The sequence below is a fragment of the Oncorhynchus keta genome, chromosome 25 (genome assembly GCF_023373465.1).
Source record: "Oncorhynchus keta strain PuntledgeMale-10-30-2019 chromosome 25, Oket_V2, whole genome shotgun sequence".
Lineage (NCBI taxonomy): Eukaryota > Metazoa > Chordata > Actinopteri > Salmoniformes > Salmonidae > Oncorhynchus > Oncorhynchus keta.
Genome location: NC_068445.1, coordinates 7,366,399 through 7,386,309, shown reverse-complemented (window position 1 = coordinate 7,386,309; position 19,911 = coordinate 7,366,399). Strand labels below are relative to the sequence as shown.

General features: G+C 44.0%; 1 protein-coding gene across 12 annotated transcripts in view; it reads right to left on the bottom strand.

Annotated features, from left to right (window-relative positions):
• Window positions 1-19,893, bottom strand: part of acacb (acetyl-CoA carboxylase beta) — a 48,496-nt gene extending 28,603 nt beyond the window's left edge. For 5 of the 12 annotated variants that reach the window (XM_035735455.2, XM_035735458.2, XM_035735459.2 and 2 more), the window contains exons 1-15: window positions 18,929-19,088; window positions 14,692-15,349; window positions 9,037-9,169; window positions 8,683-8,821; window positions 8,365-8,474; window positions 8,089-8,170; window positions 7,846-7,944; window positions 2,916-3,025; window positions 2,504-2,614; window positions 2,079-2,288; window positions 1,688-1,858; window positions 1,292-1,453; window positions 1,021-1,184; window positions 545-695; window positions 322-425 (exon numbers count right to left, since the gene is read on the bottom strand). In XM_035735455.2, coding sequence (XP_035591348.1) covers window positions 322-425; window positions 545-695; window positions 1,021-1,184; window positions 1,292-1,453; window positions 1,688-1,858; window positions 2,079-2,288; window positions 2,504-2,614; window positions 2,916-3,025; window positions 7,846-7,944; window positions 8,089-8,170; window positions 8,365-8,474; window positions 8,683-8,821; window positions 9,037-9,169; window positions 14,692-15,329 — 2,384 coding nt within the window. In that variant the 5' untranslated portion in view covers window positions 15,330-15,349; window positions 18,929-19,088. Of the gene's footprint in view, window positions 1-321; window positions 426-544; window positions 696-1,020; window positions 1,185-1,291; window positions 1,454-1,687; window positions 1,859-2,078; window positions 2,289-2,503; window positions 2,615-2,915; window positions 3,026-7,845; window positions 7,945-8,088; window positions 8,171-8,364; window positions 8,475-8,682; window positions 8,822-9,036; window positions 9,170-9,591; window positions 9,611-10,698; window positions 10,743-10,881; window positions 11,123-13,120; window positions 13,300-13,884; window positions 14,397-14,691; window positions 15,350-18,928; window positions 19,089-19,530; window positions 19,599-19,782 lie in introns of those variants that run through there. The other 7 variants (XM_035735456.2, XM_035735457.2, XM_035735465.2 and 4 more) reach the window with 7 other exon arrangements.
• Between the last annotated feature and the right edge of the window lie 18 nt (window positions 19,894-19,911).

Below are 19,911 nucleotides of genomic sequence, written 5' to 3'. Positions count from 1 at the left end.
CACTCAGTAAAGCCAGCAGGCTAATGTTCCTATCCACTCAGTAAAGCCAGCAGGCTAATGTTCCTATCCACTGAGTAAAGCCAGCAGGCTAATGTTCCTATCCACTCAGTAAAGCCAGCAGGCTAATGTTCCTATCCACTCAGTAAAGCCAGCAGGCTAATGTTCCTATCCACTCAGTAAGGCCAGCAGGTTAGTCTCTTTTTATTGGTATGTAACTGCTATGAATGTTGTATTGTCAATTTGTTTTGTTATTTAAATGCCACTTTAAACTGCGACAAAATGTCCCCAAGGGGACAATAAAGTCAGTAAAGTAGTACTCGCCTTTCCAGTGAGTGCAGGAAGTCAGACATGCTCTTCCTGAAGCTGGCGTCCGCCACGTGTAACGACCCACAGACAACGCCCAGCGTGGTGTCTGGCCTCTCTGCCTTCGGGGGAAAACACGCCACACACAAGCACGTTAGAATATTTGTTTTTACCAACTGTTAGATTTACAGGATTGAAATGGTTCAGATTCACATTCATACTTCACAAGGGTGCTCTCTACCTGAACTTTATCAGCGATGAGATTATCCAGCCAGCCAGTGTCGATGTCGTTGTTCCTGAAGCTCTCAGTCTCCAGCAGCTTGATGAGGTACTCCACCGTGGTCCTGAAGTCCCCCCGGATACACAGCTCCTTCATGGCCACCACCATGTTCCTGCACCACCACACAGTAACCACCGCCACTATCACCACCCAGGTACAGCAAGACACCAACACACACCGTTAACTCATGCTGCATTCCAAACGGAACCAGGCCTAACCCATACACCCTAGTCGCTCCTGTAGATCTGGGGATTGGAAAAGACTTACGATAATAGCTTCACCTTGCCTTCTGATTGGCCGGGTGGAATTGTTGATTCCACCTATCCAATCCTCTCAGGTCTACAGGAGTGGCTTGGAAGTAGGGGCTAGGGGTCGATAGAACCATCATCGGAAGGACTGATAGCCTAGTCTACGGCAGAAGGTAAGGAAAAACTCACGAAATGGCCTCCTCTCGGTTCTCCCCCCAGGAGAAACAGTGGCCGAACTGGGAGTCAGCAAACTCATGCAGACCCCCAGCAGCCCCCACGCTGAAGTAGCCCCACACGTTTTTACTGCTGCGGAAATTGAGCTCCTGCACCGTGCCCGAGCTGGGCTTGAAGCCCTGCGAGTTACAAGGAGAGAGGACGGGCCAGTTGTGAGCCTACAGAAACCATGCCATCGCTTGTTTAGAATATGGCCGGCCAGCCCTGTAGAATTAAGAATGCACACCTCGTCTGGGTTCTCGCTGGTGATGCGGGCCGCAATGACGTGTCCCCGAGGACTGGGGACACAGTCGGGGGCCTCAAAGTTGATGGTGGTGTCCCCCCAAGGCGTCTCTCCATACAGCACGCGGATATCTTTAATCCTGTGGAGGGGGATCCCCATGGCTATCTACAACAAAGAAAATTGACCCAGTTAGACCCAACATGGTCTATCTCCAATCAGTCCCTAGGGCTTCCAGAACATAACATCTCAACAAGGACATTAATATGACATAGCAATTTTACTGAGACTCCGGAAAAATATAACCTGGAATGCGACCATTGACTAAGTCAAAGGACCAGAGGTTAAACCACGAGGCTGTGATAGCTAGGGTGTGACCCCTGACCTCTGGCTGAAGCGTACCTGGAGCTGGGCGGCGGGCAGGTTGACGTCTCCGATCATCTCTGTGCATGGGTGTTCCACCTGCAGACGGGGGTTGAGCTCCAGGAAGTGGAAGCTCCCGTCCTCAGAGAAGAGGTACTCCACAGTGCCTGCACTCACGTAGCCCACCATCTTAGCCAGCCGCACTGCATACTGACATATAGACATATAGACAGAGAGCTGATGTTCATTAGGCACCAAACGAAAAACAGACTGAAACAGGGATGGGCATGCCATTGTGAAACATTTTCCATTGCATGCCCTAACACTTTTAGTGTTCAAATGGAATATTAAATTGGAAATGGCAGAGAGAAAGGTATCTAAATGTCAAAGTGGAGAATTTAAAGATGAGGAAAGCCCCTCGGTGTCTCACCTGCTCCATGTGCTCGAAGGTGGTGGCAGATGCTATGGTGGCCGGGGCCTCCTCAATGATCTTCTGATGTCTCCGCTGGATGGAGCAGTCTCTGCCAAACAGGGAGATGGCGTTGCCGTACTGGTCGGCGAGGATCTGGACCTCCAGGTGACGGGCATGCAGGGCCAGCTGCATGACGAAGATGGGCGAGCCGGGCACCTCCGCCTGCACCTGTGGATGGGGATCCGTCGCATGATTTTTGTTAGATAAATTACTAAAAACAAGTTCAAACACACACACAAGCAGATACGCTGCGTTAAACATTGTCGAAGACAACACCAAGTTGCACAATTCATTTCCTGATTGTGGTCCTCGGACACTACGTCCCCCAGCAGCAATGAGAATCAGCATACAGGTGTGTTGTGTAACAGTGTGACGACACAAACCTGTCTAAAGAAGCTGGCAAAGTCCTCAGCGTTGTCCACCTTCCGGATGCCCTTGCCCCCTCCTCCTTCTGACGCTTTTATCACCACCGGGTAGCCAATTCTGTCTGCTCCCTTTAAAAGGAGAAAGCACATTGAAAATGAAAGGACATTCAGCAACCCTACCCGTAAAATATAATTTTACTGTATAAAACCAACGCATTTCTTCAGTTTGCTCCACTATTCATGAACCTTGGTTTGTAACCGAATAGCAGCCGTATTTTATTTACTCTGGGAAAAGTACATTGAAATATATTGTTTCAGACATCTTTTTTTTTTTTTAAAGGGCATTATTTCAAACAGAGGAATTGCCTAGAAAAGGTTGTCTCTGTGGTTTCAGCGTTAGTGAGGCGGGTGATGGCGTGGAGCTGCTTACCGCCAGTCCATCGTCAACGTCGCGCACGCAGCCGTGCACGTAGACCTCCGGAGGCACGCTAATCACGTGGCCCAGCCTCTGGTCGTCCTCTGTCCAATCTACTCTCAGGCCTACAACACAGGCAAGAGAAAAATACATTTTACATTTTTATTTATTGAACGTTTATTTAAAACTAGGCAAGTCAGTTAAGAACAAATTCTTATTTACAATGACTGTCTACCCCGGCGAAACCCGGATGACGCCGGGCCAATTGTCCGCCGCCCTATGGGACTCCCAATCACGGACAGATGTGATACAGAGAGACCTTGCATTATACAAATACACTAATGACAGAGATAAACAATAGGCTGTGTAGGCACATTAGAATAATCGTCAAAACCATGTAAACACGCCGCGACACAAATTTCAAATGCAGTAAAGTTGGTCAACCATGGTTTGCCAGTGCTGTAATAAATTAATTATTTTACTATATCTTATGTGCTAGCTCGCCAGCCAATTTTAGACTGGCCTTGCTCAGTCAGATTATATGCAACGCAGGACACGCTAGATAATATCTAGTAATATCATCAACCATGTGTAGTTAACTAGTGATTATGATTGATTGTTTTTTATAAGATAAGTTTAACTAGCTAGCAACTTACCTTGACTTACTGCATTTGCATAACAGGCAGTCTCCTTGTGGAGTGCAACAAGAGAGAGGCATGTCGTTATTGCGTTGGACTAGTTAACTGTAATGTTGTAAGATTGGATCCCCCGAGCTGACAAGGTGAAAATCTGTCGTTCTGCCCCTGAACGAGGCAGTTAACCCACCGTTCCTAGGCCGTCATTGAAAATAAGAATGTGTTCTTAACTGACTTGCCTAGTTAAATAAAGATTAAATAAAGGTGTAAAAAAATGTTTTCAATAAACATAGGCAAAATCTGTGTCCAAAAACTTGAAAATCGGCCCTAATTAAATCGGCAGTTCTGATTAATCGGTCGACCTCTAATTCAGACCCCTTGACTTTCCACATTTTGTTGTTACTTTACAGCCTTATTCTAAAATGGATAAAATTAAAATAAATATTCCGCATTCTACACACAATACCCCATAATGACAAAGCCAAAACAGGTTAAGAAATGTTTACAAATTTATAAAAAACAGAAATACCTCATTTACATAAGTATTTAGACCCTTTGCTATGAGACTCGAAATTGAGCTCAGGTGCATCACGTTTCTACAACATGATTGAAGTTCACCTGTGGTAAATTCTATTGATTGGACAGGATTTGGAAAGCTACACACTGGTCTATATAATGTCCCACAGTTGACTGTGCATGTCAGAGCAAAAACCAAGCCATGAGGTCAAAGGAATTGTCCGTAGAGATCCGAGAGAGGATTGTGTCAAGGCACAGATCTGAGGAAGGGTTCCAAAAAATGTCTGCAGCATTGAAGGTCCCCAAGAAATGTAGCATACATCATTCTTAATGAAAGAAGTTTGGAACCACCAAGACTCTTCCTAGAGCTGGCCACCTGGCCAAACTGAGCACAATCGGGGGAGAAGGGCCTTGGTCAGGGAGGTGACCAAGAATAAGATGATCACTCTGACAGAGCTCTAGAGTTCATCAGTAAAGATGGGAGAACCTTCCAGAAGGACAACCATCTCTACAGCACTCCACCAATCAGGCCTTTATGGTAGAGTGGCCAGACGGAAGTCACTCCTCAGTAAAAGACTATCAGACCATGAGAAACAAGATTCTCTGGTCTGATGAAACCAAGATTGAACTCTTTACCCTGAAACCTGGCACCATTACTACTGTGAAGCATGGTGGTGGCAGCATCATGCTGAAGGGACTTTTTTCAGTGGCAGGGACTGGAGACTAGACAGGATTGAGGCAAAGATGAACGGAGCAGAGAGGTCCTTGATGAAAACCGGCTCCAGAGCGCTCAGGACCTCAAACCGGGGCGAAGGTTCACCTTCCAACAGGACAACGACCCTAAGCACACAGCCAAGACAACACAGGAGTGGCTTCGCGACAAGCCTCCGAATGTTCTTGAGTGGCCCAGCCAGAGCTCGGATTTGAACCTGATCGAACATCTCTGAAGAGACCTGAAAATAGCAGTGCAGCAACGCTCTCCATCAAACATGACAGGGCTTGAGAGGATCTGCAGAGAAGAGTGGGAGAAACTCCCCAAATACAGGTGTGCCAAGCTTGTAGTGTCATACCAAGAAGACTCAATGCTGTAATCGCTGCTAAAGGTGCTAAAACAAAGTACTGAGTAAAGTGTCTGAATACTAATGTAACTGTGATTTCAGTTTTTATTTCTACTAAATTAGCAAAAATGTCTAAACCCGTTTTTGCTTTGTCATTATGGGGTATTGTGTGTAGATTTATGAGGGGGGAAAAAAACATTTTTAGAATAAGGCTATAAAGTAACAAAACATGGAGAAAGTCAATGGGTCTGAATACTTTCCGAAGGCACTATCTTTCAGAGCCTATTTATACAGACTATTTGTATAAAACATGTATTAATTGAAATTATGACAATATTTTAGGTTGACAATAATTATATTACACAATTTCTGATATCATATGCCTTACTTTATTTTTCTGCGTTAAGTAAAAATCAGGATTATGCCTCTTACTTCCAATCAGACAGGTTTATATTTCTCCCGGACCAATATGGCTGCCATTTTCACCCCATCCTGGAACTTTTGAGGGTTGATGGCATAGCCACTAGTATAGGACATCTATGGGAGGCTCCCTATTCTACTTCAATGGCTTCACCTCATCCCCCTCATTCAAATTGAGATTACACTGCTGCCACATCGGCCACAGTTGGATAACAAAGGCAGAGGCAAAAAGGCCCACGTTTTGCACAACAACGATGCGCAGAGTGTAGGCCTTGGAATTCAGCAAAGGACCAGGCTACAGTCGAAAGGCACTGAGGTTTCCGTGTACAGTCGTGGACAAAAGTTGAGAATGACACAAATATTAATTTCCACAAAGTTTGCTGCTTCAGTGTCTTTAGATATTTTTGTCAGATGTTAGTATGGAATACTGAAGTATAATTACAAGCATTTCACAAGTGTCAAAGGCTTTTATTGACAATTACATGAAGTTGATGCAAAGAGTCAATATTTGCAGTGTTGACCCTTCTTTTTCAAGACCTCTGCAATCTGCCCTGGCATGCTGTCAATTAACTTCTGGGCCACATCCTGACTGATGGCAGCCCATTCTTGCATAATCAATGCTTGGAGTTTGTGGGTTTTTGTTTGTCCACCCGCCTCTTGAGGATTGACCACAAGTTCTCAATGGGATTAAAGTCTCAGGAGTTTCCTGGCCATGGACCCAAAATATCAATGTTTTGTTCCCCCGAGCCACTTAGTTATCACTTTTGCCTTATGGCAAGGTGCTCCATCATGCATGTTCGTCACAAAACTGTTCCTGGATGGTTGGGAGAAGTTGCTCTCAGAGGATGTGTTGGTGCCATTCTTTATTCAAAATTGTGAGTGAGCCCACTCCCTTCGCTGAGAAGCAACCCCATACATGAATGGTCTCAGGATGCTTTAATGTTGGCATGACACAGGACTGATGGTAGCGCTCACCTTGTCTTCTCCGGACAAGCTTTTTTCCGGATGCCCCAAATAATCGGAAAGGGGATTCAGAGAAAATGACTTTACCCCAGTTCTCAGCAGTCCAATCCCTGTACCTTTTGCAGAATATCAGTCTGTCCCTGATGTTTTTCCTGGAGAGAAGTGGCTTCTTTGCTGCCCTTCTTGACACCAGGCCATCCTCCAAAAGTCTTCGCCTCACTGTGCGTGCAGATGCACTCACACCTGCCTGCTGCCATTCCTGAGCAAGCTTTGTACTGGTGGTGCCCCGATCACGCAGCTGAATCAACTTTAGGAGACGGTCCTGGTGCTTGCTGGACTTTCTTGGGCGCCCTAAAGCCTTCACAACAATTGAACCGCTCTCCTTGAAGTTCTTGATGATCCGATAAGTGGCTAATTTAGGTGCAATCTTACTGGCAGCAATATCTTTGCCTGTGAAGCCCTTTTTGTGCAAAGCAATGATCTCCAGCCTTGTCCTCGTCAACACTCACACCTGCGTTAACGAGAGAATCACTGACATGATGTCAGCTGGTTCTTTTGTGCGCAGGGCTGAAATGCAGTGGACATGTTTTTGGGGGATTCAGTTCATTTGCATGGCAAGAAGGGACTTTGCAATTAATTGCAATTCATCTGATCAGTCTTCATAACATTCTGGAGTATATGCAAATTGCCATCATACAAACTGAGGCAGCAGACTTTGTGAAAATGAATGTGTCATTCAAAACTTTTGGCCACGACTGTACTTACTAAACCTTAAATTCTATTTTTCCAAAGGACACAGAGGCTGCATTTACACAGGCAGCCCAATTCTGATATTTTTCCCACTAATTGGTCTTTTGACCAATCACATCAGCTCTTTTTCAGTTATTCACATTATTTTATAGTTCCAGGGAGGGGTTTGACTGTCTACTTGACCTCTGATTGGCTGAGTTTGAGATCAGCCCTTCACATTTGAGTCCAAGTGTGAAAGGTGTGGCTGAGTTAGGTTCTCTTCAAAACAAATTGTCAATAAAAGTCTGTACCTTCTTGGTGCAGTCACAAAACCTGTTATCTGATGATTCTGTGTATCAGTTATTGAACTGCAAAATGTATTCATATTGCTAAAGTATTAGCTTTGATGATGTACCACAGACAAGCCATTCTTTCCCAACTCCTTTCAATTCCGGGCCTCGTAATAACCTGACAGTCCCTTACAATCATTAGTCTCAATATACAACCCACTCAGTAACCCAGTCAGAGTCCTAATACTGTAATGTTAGGAGTATTATGTAATAGGGGATAGGGAATGTGGCAGGGTTGTCTGAGGGTAAGGGTGCAGGCAGAGAGGTATATCACCTGATCCACTCCAGGGCAGGGTGGGGATGTCTGCGCTCTGGGCCACGATGGAGGAGGCCACCTTATCTCCCAGAGCCCACATGGCCTTACTGGGCGGCCCTGAGACACACACCAACAAAAATCAACAACGATATCTACATCGCAATGAATGGCGCTTGTGTTGTAATGTCATTAAACCTGAAATTACCCATGGGAAATCATTACAATCCAATAATCCACAAACGACTTAATGCAGGGCTGTACCTAAGAAAGAGATTCCGTTCTTGTCCAAGAGCTCAGGTAGTTTGGGGTTCTCAGAGGCGTGACCCCACCCGGCCCAGACCCCCTATGAACAATAGAAAAAGCAGAGATCAGAGTCTGAGCCATAAAAATAGAATTACTTGATAAGACCAAAGCCCTAAGAACATGGGAATTTGACTGGAACACTCATGGCTGCCGGTCCACTTATCATAGAACATTGTGACTTGATTTGGGATTGGGAATGTCTCTGTGGGTGAGAGTGGAGGAACACAGTCTGACCTGTACAGGAATCCTCTTGGCGATGTCTACGATCAGCTCTACATTGGCATAGTTGTTGTTGTTGGCTCCGCCTGGGACGGGTACATAGTGGTCCGCCATCTTGATATACTCTATAGAAGAGCCACACACAGACAATCACGCCAGTTATTTTTCCAGAGGTTCCAGGGAAATTATTTAGATTTTCCATGTAGTCATTTAATTAAAATAATTTATGCCGTTTCCCACTGTAGACTTTATCTCCAGATCTGCTGAGTGGCACAATGAAGAACATCCTTCTGGAGCTGCTGCTGATGACCTGCGAAAACCTGTCTCACTGACCTGCGTTGGCTTTTAGGTCCTCAGGGGTGACCATCACCACAAAACGGATGGTCCTCTCATTACGGAACATCTCGTAGGACCAACGGCGGATGGAACGCATACATTTGACCGCTGCTATGCCATTATTAGCTATCAGCACCTTGATAAAGACAAATGGGTGGAGAGCAAAAGTGAAATGGAGAGAGAGAAAAGGAAAGAGTTTGAGAATAAACGACAATACTCTAGAACAACGTAGACGCTGTATTTTGGCTGCTTAGTCTGTTGCACGTAGATTGACGAGGAGTTTAGTTTTAAAAAAAAGTTACAATTTTGCGACACTCATCCAAAAGGCCCAGACAGACAGGGACGTCTTACCTTATTTATGACCCGGTTGCCACCGAAGCGGGTGACAAACTCGGCTGGCGAGGCCACTGTGAAGTCTCTCTGCAGCTCCATTTTCCGGATCTCGCGAACCTTCTTCACCAGGTGTGGGTGAGACATGCTAGGCCTGGAGAAAAACAGACGAGTTATTGGCGAAGACCACAAATGTGTCAATGCCTCTCATTTTTTGTCAACATTTCGTGTTGTAACCTACACTTTAATTTAGGATCCTAGTACCAACTCATGCGAAACATCAAGCAACCCCTCATTTCTGTGATGTGACAAAACGATCATGTAAAGTATGTCCCGGTAAAATTGGACATAGGACTACTCGAAGAACATTCCCGTCCAGCGCTAGCAAGTTACAATATGCTATAGGCTTCTGTACTATCCCAAGTGGAAAACCATTACCGAACTCAGTGACAAAACCCATAACAAGGAGGAAACAGCAGCATCGGTAATCGATGGACCATTACAGCAGTCAATTGCAGACTCTTCAGCGGGTAGCAGCTGTGCTGTTGTTTCTCAGGTCACAAGTAAGTGCCTTACCTTCTCTGTAAAAATCTTGTCAGCTAGGGCAGGGATGACACCAGTAAAGCAATCGTTTTTCCATGGCAAAAATGAAACCGCAAAGCAAACTCTTTCGTCTTTTAAAAACCTGCTGTATGTAAAATAGTGTGCTACAGCTTGAAAAATAAATACACGTGACTCTGGATGACAACAAATGTTTGTTTGCAACATTAGGGCTAATTTTCCTAAAGAAGTTAAATACGCTTCGTTTTATTTCCTTGCCGCAATACCAACGAGTATCACGATACTGGTATCGTCCCGAACCTATCGTCAGCCATATCCTACGCAAGGTATTCAGTCTACCGTGCCAAATGTTTAAACTCTGCTACGATCTGACAGTTGTCAACACAACGCATTGCTAATCCTCTCTTACCTACCTACAGAGGTGTCTCAAAGATAGTGTGGCTCTGGTAATTCAATTCCTGCACACTGCAAGTACGCACGCATAAACAAGACTTCCCAGACCACAGAGCCAAGCAAAGGTTAACGTGTTATCAGCAAAAAGGACTTGTGTAACTAGACTATCATTAGCAGATAATTGTACCATCTCTCCATCGTGCCAAACCACCAATAATATCCACATGAACCAAGTTCATATGAAAAAGATAATGGAAACAATGACAACTTAGTGAGAATTAACCTGGAAATGGATTTCAAATTCTCAGTTTAACATGATCACTTAAATTAGTAGCCAGACTTCATTCGGAAGTTCACTACAGAGAAAGAGCCAACACTCACCTCTATAGCCTACCAGGGAAGGGAGTAAGAGGAAGTCTGGCACTTCCACTGAACAGGCCATTTGATAAAGCATAAAGAGTGCTTAGGGAGGAATTTCATGTCGTTATTCCCCATTCCAGTGAAGTAGGTTAAAGTGAGTATAAATGACATGTGTGCCCTCTTATATGTCAATGTTGTAACCTACAGTATTTCATTTTGTAACCTAGTACCTACTCAAGCGAAACATCAAGCAACTGGCACTCACAGATGTCTGTGTTGTGACAAATCTATGCATGTAAAGTAGGACATAAGACTACTAGAAGAACATTTCTGTCCAGCGCTAACAAGTTACAATATGCTATAACCTACTTTTTTACTGTCCCAAGGGGAAAGCCCATCATCGGATTTTGCGACAAAACCCATAACAAGGAGAAGGAAACAGCGGCGACATTGTTAAAAATCGATGGACCATTGCAGCAGTCAGACAAAATGTAGTCTCTAGGTAGGGTAGCGGCAGCTGTGCCGTTGTTGCTCAGGTCACAAGTTCCTTACCTTCTCTGTAAGCCAAAGATCTCGTCAGCCATATTTTACACAGGGTGCTCAGCCTACCTAGACAGACGAATGTTCCAACTCGGCTACAATCAGACAAGATGTCAATAAAACAAAGTACTAATCCTCTCTGTTACCGTCAGAGATAGTGTGGCTCTGGTAGTCACAGCACGTATAAACAAGACTTCCCAGACCACAGAGCCAATTAAGAGTTCACGTGTAAATCAGCAAAAATGCATAGTCTAATTACACACGCAAGCCCTGGTAATTTTACAATCTCTCCATTGTGCCAAACCACCAGTAACATTAATATGAACCAAGTTCATATGCAAAAGATATGATACAATAACAGGGTTCAACATGATCACGTGATGTCTTAATAATTAGCCAGACTCCTTCAGAAACTCTGGCCACTTCATTGAAAGCTGACACGTGACGTAAAACAATGTACCAGGGAAGGGTTAAGAGGAAGCCTGACACTCACTTCCACCATTCCAGTGAAGTTGATTATAGTGGCTATAAATCATGACGATTCAATTATGGATCACTGAGGAAAACAATGTCAAGACCAGAAAGAAATGTGTACTCAGCAGTCTCCTCAATCCATATACAAATGAGAGTTGAAGCTATAGCTAGGCCTAGGGAAATCAAATATTAGGGACAGTTCACCCAAATTACAAAATGTTTAACATTTAAAACATGTAGGCTAAATGTTTTCAAATGTCCTACACACATTATCTTAAAAGTAACTTCATTGAGATACACAAATCAGACACTTTGGGATGATTTGGACTTTGTCCAGTGTGTCTTCGCTACAATTCCAGGGCATTGAGAAGGTGGAAGTGTGACCAAGAGGAGAACACAACAACTAAACTCTGCCATAGATAACTCTTCTGGGTTCATACTTTAGGCGCCATACAACCGTGAGGACTTGAGGATTTTGACGAGGGTCATGTTGTAATTCCTATCATCTTAGCTTCACACACACTGCCTCCCTGGTATTAGGATGTCCTGTATTCATGACAGCCCTAGTGGCCTGATACTTAAACCCAGAAGTATGGGGCCGGTAGGCATTTTTCTGCTTTGTTGTCCTCTCTGAATGTATGGGTTCCTTATACAAACACCACATTCCCTGCGTACATGTTTTGTTCGAGTAGAAATACATCCATAACGCTCCGTTCTATCCTGTATTTCTATCTAATGGCCGTTTTGGGTATTTTATATTACCACAGGTGTCTGCAATTACCTCTGGCTCACTGTGTGGCTTAATCTGTCCCACTGTTGTTTGTGGAGATATCCTCTGATGAAGGTTGACTGATCGAAAGCTCAACTAGAATGAATTGCTGTTACTCGATGATTTTGGACAAATTTAAAACATGCTATTTCAGCCCTCAGGCAAGCAGCCTAGCCAAACTTCTGAAAGACATTACATGTGCCTAAATAACAAGTGCGCGTGCAGTGTAAGTCACAATCCTGGCATGGCCAATGAGTCAAATGTTGACAAACACCACTAATGACACGGGGTAGTGTTCACTGGGTGCCACAGCTCATTCTTCCTCCATCCAATCTAAAATGATCCGGAGGATGGAAAAGTTTGGCATCGCAATTCCATTGCTTGCCAATGTTCTATTTCAGTAAGGGCTGAAATGGGGGGGGTATTCAGTGAGACTATAGCACTGTAGGATTGCAGGAATTAAAGCCAGAAGTCAAAAGAGATACAGTACTTTGGGGTTTCATATTCCTGTGATGAAAGTGCTATTGTCAAGCTCCAGACATTCTGTTAGGCTAGTTTTGCAGTCTTTCAACTCATCAGAGCCGACATCTGACTGATAATGGACACGATAAGAGTGATGCTGAGACTTTTCACTTTAAAATATGCCAAGCAAAAACTTGATGGCAACAAACCATACACCTATTTGCAGAAGGCTTCTTGTAACAATTGACACAGAACATTTGACTAACAGGTAACAGAATGACAGTAAAATCTCTCACAGTTTATGAGACCAGGGCAGCAGGTAGCCTTGAAGTTAAGAGCCGACAAGGTAAAAAAAATTCTACTTTTTTGACCTTAAGCAGGGCACTTGACCCTAATTGCTCCAGGGTCGCCGTCAATAATGGCTGATGCCTGGCGTGACCCCACTCTCCGAGGGTGTCTCAGGAGGAGTTAGGAAACAGGATAAGAATTAAGATTCAAAGATGTCTGCAATGGGGGGGGGGATATTCAACAATGGGAAACATTTACTTTGTCCATTGTTCCGCAAAAATAGTTCCCTTCCTCCATTTGGGCTTTTTAGGGCCTAGTGTCTTTTTCTTTTCAATTAAGACAACCAGGTGAGGGGAGATCCATACTGAAACCAGGTGAGGGGAGATCCATACTGAAACCAGGTGAGGCTTCCATCTCCCTCCATGGCAGATTGTTTCTGATCTGTGAATAGCAGAGTTCAAATCTGAGACCAAAACAATAAGACCTTCACCAATCCCTTCCTCTCAGCTGATCCACAACCTCCCCTCTCCAGTCACACAGGCAGAGCAAAACATTCTTCACCCACAGACTCACATGGAACGGGAACAGAGCACCGCAGTGTTTGTCTGTTTAGACGCATTTGACAGTATTGTCTGATCACACACACACACACACACACACACACACACACACACACACACACACACACACACACACACACACACACACACACACACACACACACACACACTGCATCAATTATCATAAAAGTTAAATACAAGTTGTCCCTTCACAAACCACCAAACTAAAGCTTATCATAACCTTCATGCACATTGTAAACAAAAACTTGAAGGTTAATCCTTTCATGTAGCAATTTTGCAAACTGACCGAAATTGCCAAAACATTGTTGTGTAAGCCTACACAGTAGCATGATGTCAGTCAGTGCTATTCATAGGCCTATGCTACTTCTTAATATTAGGAAAAACAAAAGGCTTATTTACAACAACAACAAAAAACACGATAAGTTCTCAGTAAGTTCTTACCTTTCTCCTCTTTCAGCTTCACCTCCATGGTAATTCCTGCACAGGTGGCTCAAGTCTACAAACAAGTGTTTAACACTTGGCTCAGAGTGGACTGGGGCGGTCAAAGAAGTAGACTTAGATAAGCTTAGCTGACCAACTACCCCAGATATCCATCACGATATCACCAAAAAAAGATAAACAATAGCTCCTCGTGGGCTATACCTAAAGGCCACGTACAGCAAGTCAAATGTATTTGCAGAGACCTTCCAAGGGCGGGATTAAGGTTTGTCTAGCTACCGTACAATACGTTGTCGTGTGGCCCTTGGGACTCGGACCCAGGTTCTCAAGGTCAGTCAAGAGACATGTTCCATTAATAGTGCAGAGACGTGAGGCATGCGACAATAATACAGTTCACTGTCAGTGGCATGCTGTGGTCAGGTGATCACAGGCAGGCTGGTTGTTTGGAGACAGAACACAAGGCAGCAATCACACCACAATGTGGTTGGCAAAGTTCCACTCAGGCCTGGCCAACACTTGGTCTCGCCTGTTGGGCAACAACGCACTCTACTGTCAGTGAGAGGCTACTGCACTGACAGGTACCCTCACCTCACTAGTCAATGAGATATGAGCTAATTTGCTCAATGGTCCATTTATTTCTTCATACTGGGATACTGGAGCAGGCACTTGCATTCACCACCAACACATTCTGAACAAAATACATTTCAGATGTCACCCGACTAGAGAAATTGAGGATGTCTAAACCGGTTCTCAATTATGAAAACAAAGTTAACATGAACTAAGGGGCAAAACAACATTGTATTGGCCTACCTCATGCCAGGGGAGGTGGTGGTTAACGTTACTGATTGAACTTGCTGTGGGGGGGAGAAGGCGGTTGAGGTTGCTGATGCAGTTTGCCGTACGGTGGAGGCGGTGGCCTCAGAGGAACTCGAACCTGTAGGGGGTTTCATGGTCAAAGGCAGCTCGTCATCTGATGAATTGTCCTCCGATGCCCCCAGGATGAACTTGAGACAGGCTCGTCGAACCTCGGGGCCTGAGCTGAGCTTGGGCCTGGTCGTTCTACTGGGAGGCTGAGGAACGACAAAGGGAGATGGTTGGGTCTGTGTGTACTGCTCTGTCATCCCCTCTGAAGAGGCCTGAGGAGGCTGGGAACCCCCTGCTCTGGGTATCATGGGTCCCTCAGAGGGGTCAATGTGGGTTTGGGGACTGTTGTCCCCGCTGTCTGAGGTAGATGATGCAAGAACCATTGGTGTGGAGTGTTCAACAGGAGCAGGGGTGTGTACAGCTGCGGTGGGTACATCAGCCGCTTGCATCTCCTCTTGTGCTGCAGCTGCAGGGCTTCCACACCCAGTCGGAGTTTCCCCACCTTGGTCCAGCATCATCTTGTCCTTAATCCTCCAGAGTAGCCACAATACGAGCAGAAATCCCGAGAGTAGAAGTGGGAGCATTCACAGACATCCTCTTGAAACTGCAAATCCATGAAAAGAGAGAATTAACCTAAGTATGATTCTAATCCAAATGTCGTCACTGTACCAACAAGGAAATTAATATTGATTCAAAATGAATTATGTGACTGCCTCAGATGTAAGGAATTCTATCAATTGAACAAGCAATTGTTACTAGAGGTCGACCGATTAATCGGAATGGCTGATTAATTGGGGCCGATTTCAAGTTTTCATAACAATCGGAAATCTGTATTTTTGGGCGCTGATTTGCCGATTTAAAAAATATATATATAATTACACCTTTATTTAATCTTTTCAACTAGACAAGTCAGTTAAGAGCACATTCTTATTTTCAATGACGGCCTAGGAATGATGGGTTAACTGCCTCATTCAAGGGCAGAACGACAGATTTCCACCTTGTCAGCTCAGGGGATTCAATCTTGCAACCTTACAGTTAACTAGTCCAACACAATAATGACCTACCTCTCGTTGCACTCCACAAGGAGACTGCCTGTTACGCAAATGCAGTAAGCCAAGGTAAGTTGCTAGCTAGCATTAATAAAAACAATCAATCATAATCACTAGTTAACTACACATGGTTGATGATATTACTAGATATTATCTAGCGTGTCCTGTGTTGCATATAATCTGACTAAGCATACAAGTATCTAAGTATCTGACTGAGCGGTGGTAGGCAGAAGCAGGTGCGTAAGCATTCATTCAAACAGCACTTTCGGGCGTTTTGCCAGCAGCTCTTCGTTGTGCGTCAAGCACTGCGCTGTTTATGACTTCAAGCCTATCAACTCCCGAGATGAGGCTGGCGTAACCGAAATGAAATGGCTAGCTAGTTAGCGTGTGCTAATAGCGTTTCAAATGTCACTCGCTCTGAGCATTGGGGTGGTTGTTTCCCTTGCTCTGCATGGGTAACGCTGCTTCGAGGGTGGCTGTTGTCGTTGTGTTGCTGGTTCGAGCCCAGAGAGGAGCGAGGAGAGGTACGGAAGCTATACTGTTACACTGGCAATACTAAAGTGCCTATAAGAACATCCAATAGTCAACGGTTAATTAAATACAAATGGTATAGAGGGAAATAGTCCTATAATTCCTATAATAACTACAACCTAAAACTTCTTACCTGGGAATATTGAAGACTCGTGTTAAAAGGAACCACCAGCTTTCATATGTTCTCATGTTCTGAGCAAGGAACTGAAACGGTAGCTTTCTTACATAGCACATATTGCAATTTTACTTTATTCTCCAGCACTTTTGTTTTTGCATTATTTAAACCAAATTGAACATGTTTCATTATTTACTTGAAGCTAAATTGATTTTATTGATGTATTATATTAAGTTAAAATAAGTGTTAATTCAGTATTGTTGTAATTAGCATTATTACAACTAAATATATATATATATATATATATATATATATTTTTTATATTGTATTTTTAAAATCAGCCGATTAATCTGGATCGGCGTTAAAATCAAATCGGTCGACCTCTAGTTGGAACACTGCTGCAGGGACTTGCTTCCATTCAGCCACAAGAGCATTCGTGAGGTTGGGCGTTTACGCCTGGCTCGCAATTGGCGTTCCAATTCATCCCAAAGGTGTTCGATGGGGTTGAGGTCAGGGCTCTGTGCAGGCCAGTCAAGCACTTCCACACAGATCTCGACAAACCATTTCTGTATGGACCTCGCTTTGTGCATAGGGGCATTGTCATGCTGAAACAGGAAAGGGCCTTTCCTGAACTGTTGCTACAAAGTTGGAAGCACAGAATTGTAATTGTATGCTGTAGGGTTAACATTTCCCTTCACTGGAACTAAGGGGCATAGCTGAACCATGAAAAACAGCCCCAGACCATTATTCTGCTGCTCAGCCATGGAAACCCATTTCCTGAAGCTCCCGACGAACAGTTATTGTGCTGACCTTGCTTCCAGAGGCAGTATGGAACAAGCCTGTTACAACCGAGGAGACCATTTTTACGGGCTACTCGTTTCAGCACCCGGCGGGGTCCCGTTCTGTGAGCTTGTGTGGCCTATCACTTCATGTCTGAGCCATTGTTACTCCTATACCTTTCCACTTCACAATAAGAGCACTTACAGTTAACCAGGGCAGCTCTATCAGGGCAGAACTTATACGAACTGACTTGTTGGAAAGATGGCATTCTACGACCGTGCCACATAGAAAGTCACTGAGCTCTTCAGTAAGGCCATTCTACGGGCAATGTTTGTCTATGGAGATTCCATTACTGTGTGCTCGATTTTATACACCTGTCAGCAACGGGTATGGCTGAAATAGCCAAATCCACTCATTTCAAGGGGTGTCCACATAGTGTACCTAGTAGTGTACCTTGTAGAAAATCAGATATACAATCTGAATAGATTAGCCTTTCTCTCAATGCTTTACCAACATTATACAGAGAACTGACTATGTGGAGGTTGCCCCAACCACTGATCAAGGGTCAGTTATCTTCTTAGGTCTTTATCCTGCTAATTGTCAAGGTCAGGGAGTAATGTAATATGATCCTAGTTCTGTGGTAAAGGGCAACTTCTACCTCATAATGAAAAGGACAGTCTAAAAGCACTAGACACAAATAGGAGGTAAAAAAACAAGCGGACAAATATGCTGTCTTGACAGTGCACAAGGTAGCCTGTAAATTACTGTATAATTAACCCAAATGGAATCATTTGCAGAAAAAAACCTTTTGCAATATTTTCGGGGACTAGGCTACATGGTACGGCAGAGCGAGGCAGGCTTTTCCTTCACTACTACCTTGTGACCAGTAAACAACCGGTCTCTGGCAGCTGAAGAGAGAGAACCGAGTGGGTTTAATTCACAAGTGGGTTTTATTCACAGCTGACAGCTGTCCTTGTCCCATATGGGGGAAAGGTCAGCTGTGAGGGAATGGAGTGGGGAGGGAGAGGGACAGACAAGTCATGTAAACAACAGTGGTATAGGATGAAGCACAGGACGAAAGGGCCAAATGATACCATGTCACATAAAAATAAAAAGGCATACTCTTCTCTGACAAGTTTGAACTTCGAAGTGAACAGGCTCCTGACTCAGAATGTTGGAGGGGCCATTTATAATATATGCTTTCCTCTGACATGCTTGAGTAGATTGTTATGTGCTCAATGCTCTGCTTTCTAAGTATGCCCATGCAATAGTTTCAGGTTTATCAAACATCAAATAGACTAGGTCAGAAGTGATACATCACATCAATATTTCAGATGGGGTAGTCAACAAAAGTACTAACGTTAGGTATCTCGGACATTGATTACACTGGACTATCAATCTCTGGATTTGGTGCAAAAACATTTTTTCAGGGCCAATTCTACACAATGTCACACAAATGTGGATGGATAATCCTGGATCTCAGGCCTAGGCTACATGTCGCATAAAGTTTCAACTCCACAATGTTAAAATAGGCAACAATATATAGTAAACATTACTAACCAAACTGGGCATTGACTAGTTATATGGAAGCAAGAATAGCCTGGCTAGCTAGCTACTCTCTTTACCGCGTTTTTGAAAGCCAACGATTGTCCGATGACTATGGTTAGTTCAGTACTGTAGCTAGTTAACTAATTAGTTGTAGGCTTACCTCTACCGTCCATTGCAGGTTTATTTGGCGTGTTGGTGCTAACAATTGTGATGTCGACTAACCACACGCGTGCAACAGATTAACCGTTTACCGTTTCGGAACCAAACGGAAGCAAAACAGAGAAACTGGAACGACCGAACGAAACAGGGCGGGACCTACCTGAATTTGTCCAATTGAACCTCTCGTTTTTGTTACAAAACGTTTTTCGTTTTGCGTAAACGGTGTCAAAGAGTACACATCTTACTGTCTATTATTATTATTATATCTAGCTACATCGCATGCTCACGTTGACATGATTCATGTACTCGACAAGAGTAGATTTATTTCTAGTGAGTGGGCTAACGTAATAAATCTGAGGTTCGGGGTCGCGATTGTTGGCATAGTGACTGAGGGGTTTCGATTATCGTTCAGGTCACGGGCCATAGACGGCGACCTGCGCCTCAACATAATCGAATCCGCAACATGTTTAGCTCGCTATGTGGTGTTGTGCTGCTAAAAATAGTTTTGGTTTGTCGCTAAAATAATCCGTTTTTCATTAGTGACTAAATTAAAACCTTGTAGCTATTATGCCAAACAATATTGCCATCAATCAATGATGCAACCTTATTCTAAAGGGGCAGATGTCTGAAGTAGTCTTCATCTAGTATTGCCTATGAGTTGATTTCACTACCTGTAAAAAAAAATTACAATTACACAAACACGTAATAGAACAAGGAGTGCTGTACTGAACGACCATTTGAAAAGCAGGGAGGGGTTCAGTTGTGGTTTGAAAATGCACCTCTGCCCTTTAAAAAAATACTAAAATCATTGCTCAAGCCAAACCCCAGCACATCCACCGAATGGCGTAAACGTACCTCAGTCTGATCAAGAACGTTTTTTGGGGAAACGTTTCGTCCAGTAACGTAGCAAACGTCCAAGCAAACTGAACGCACCCGAGCTGCTACGTTTCAAAGGGGCGATGAGAGGGAAGGGCTTGCGAAGTA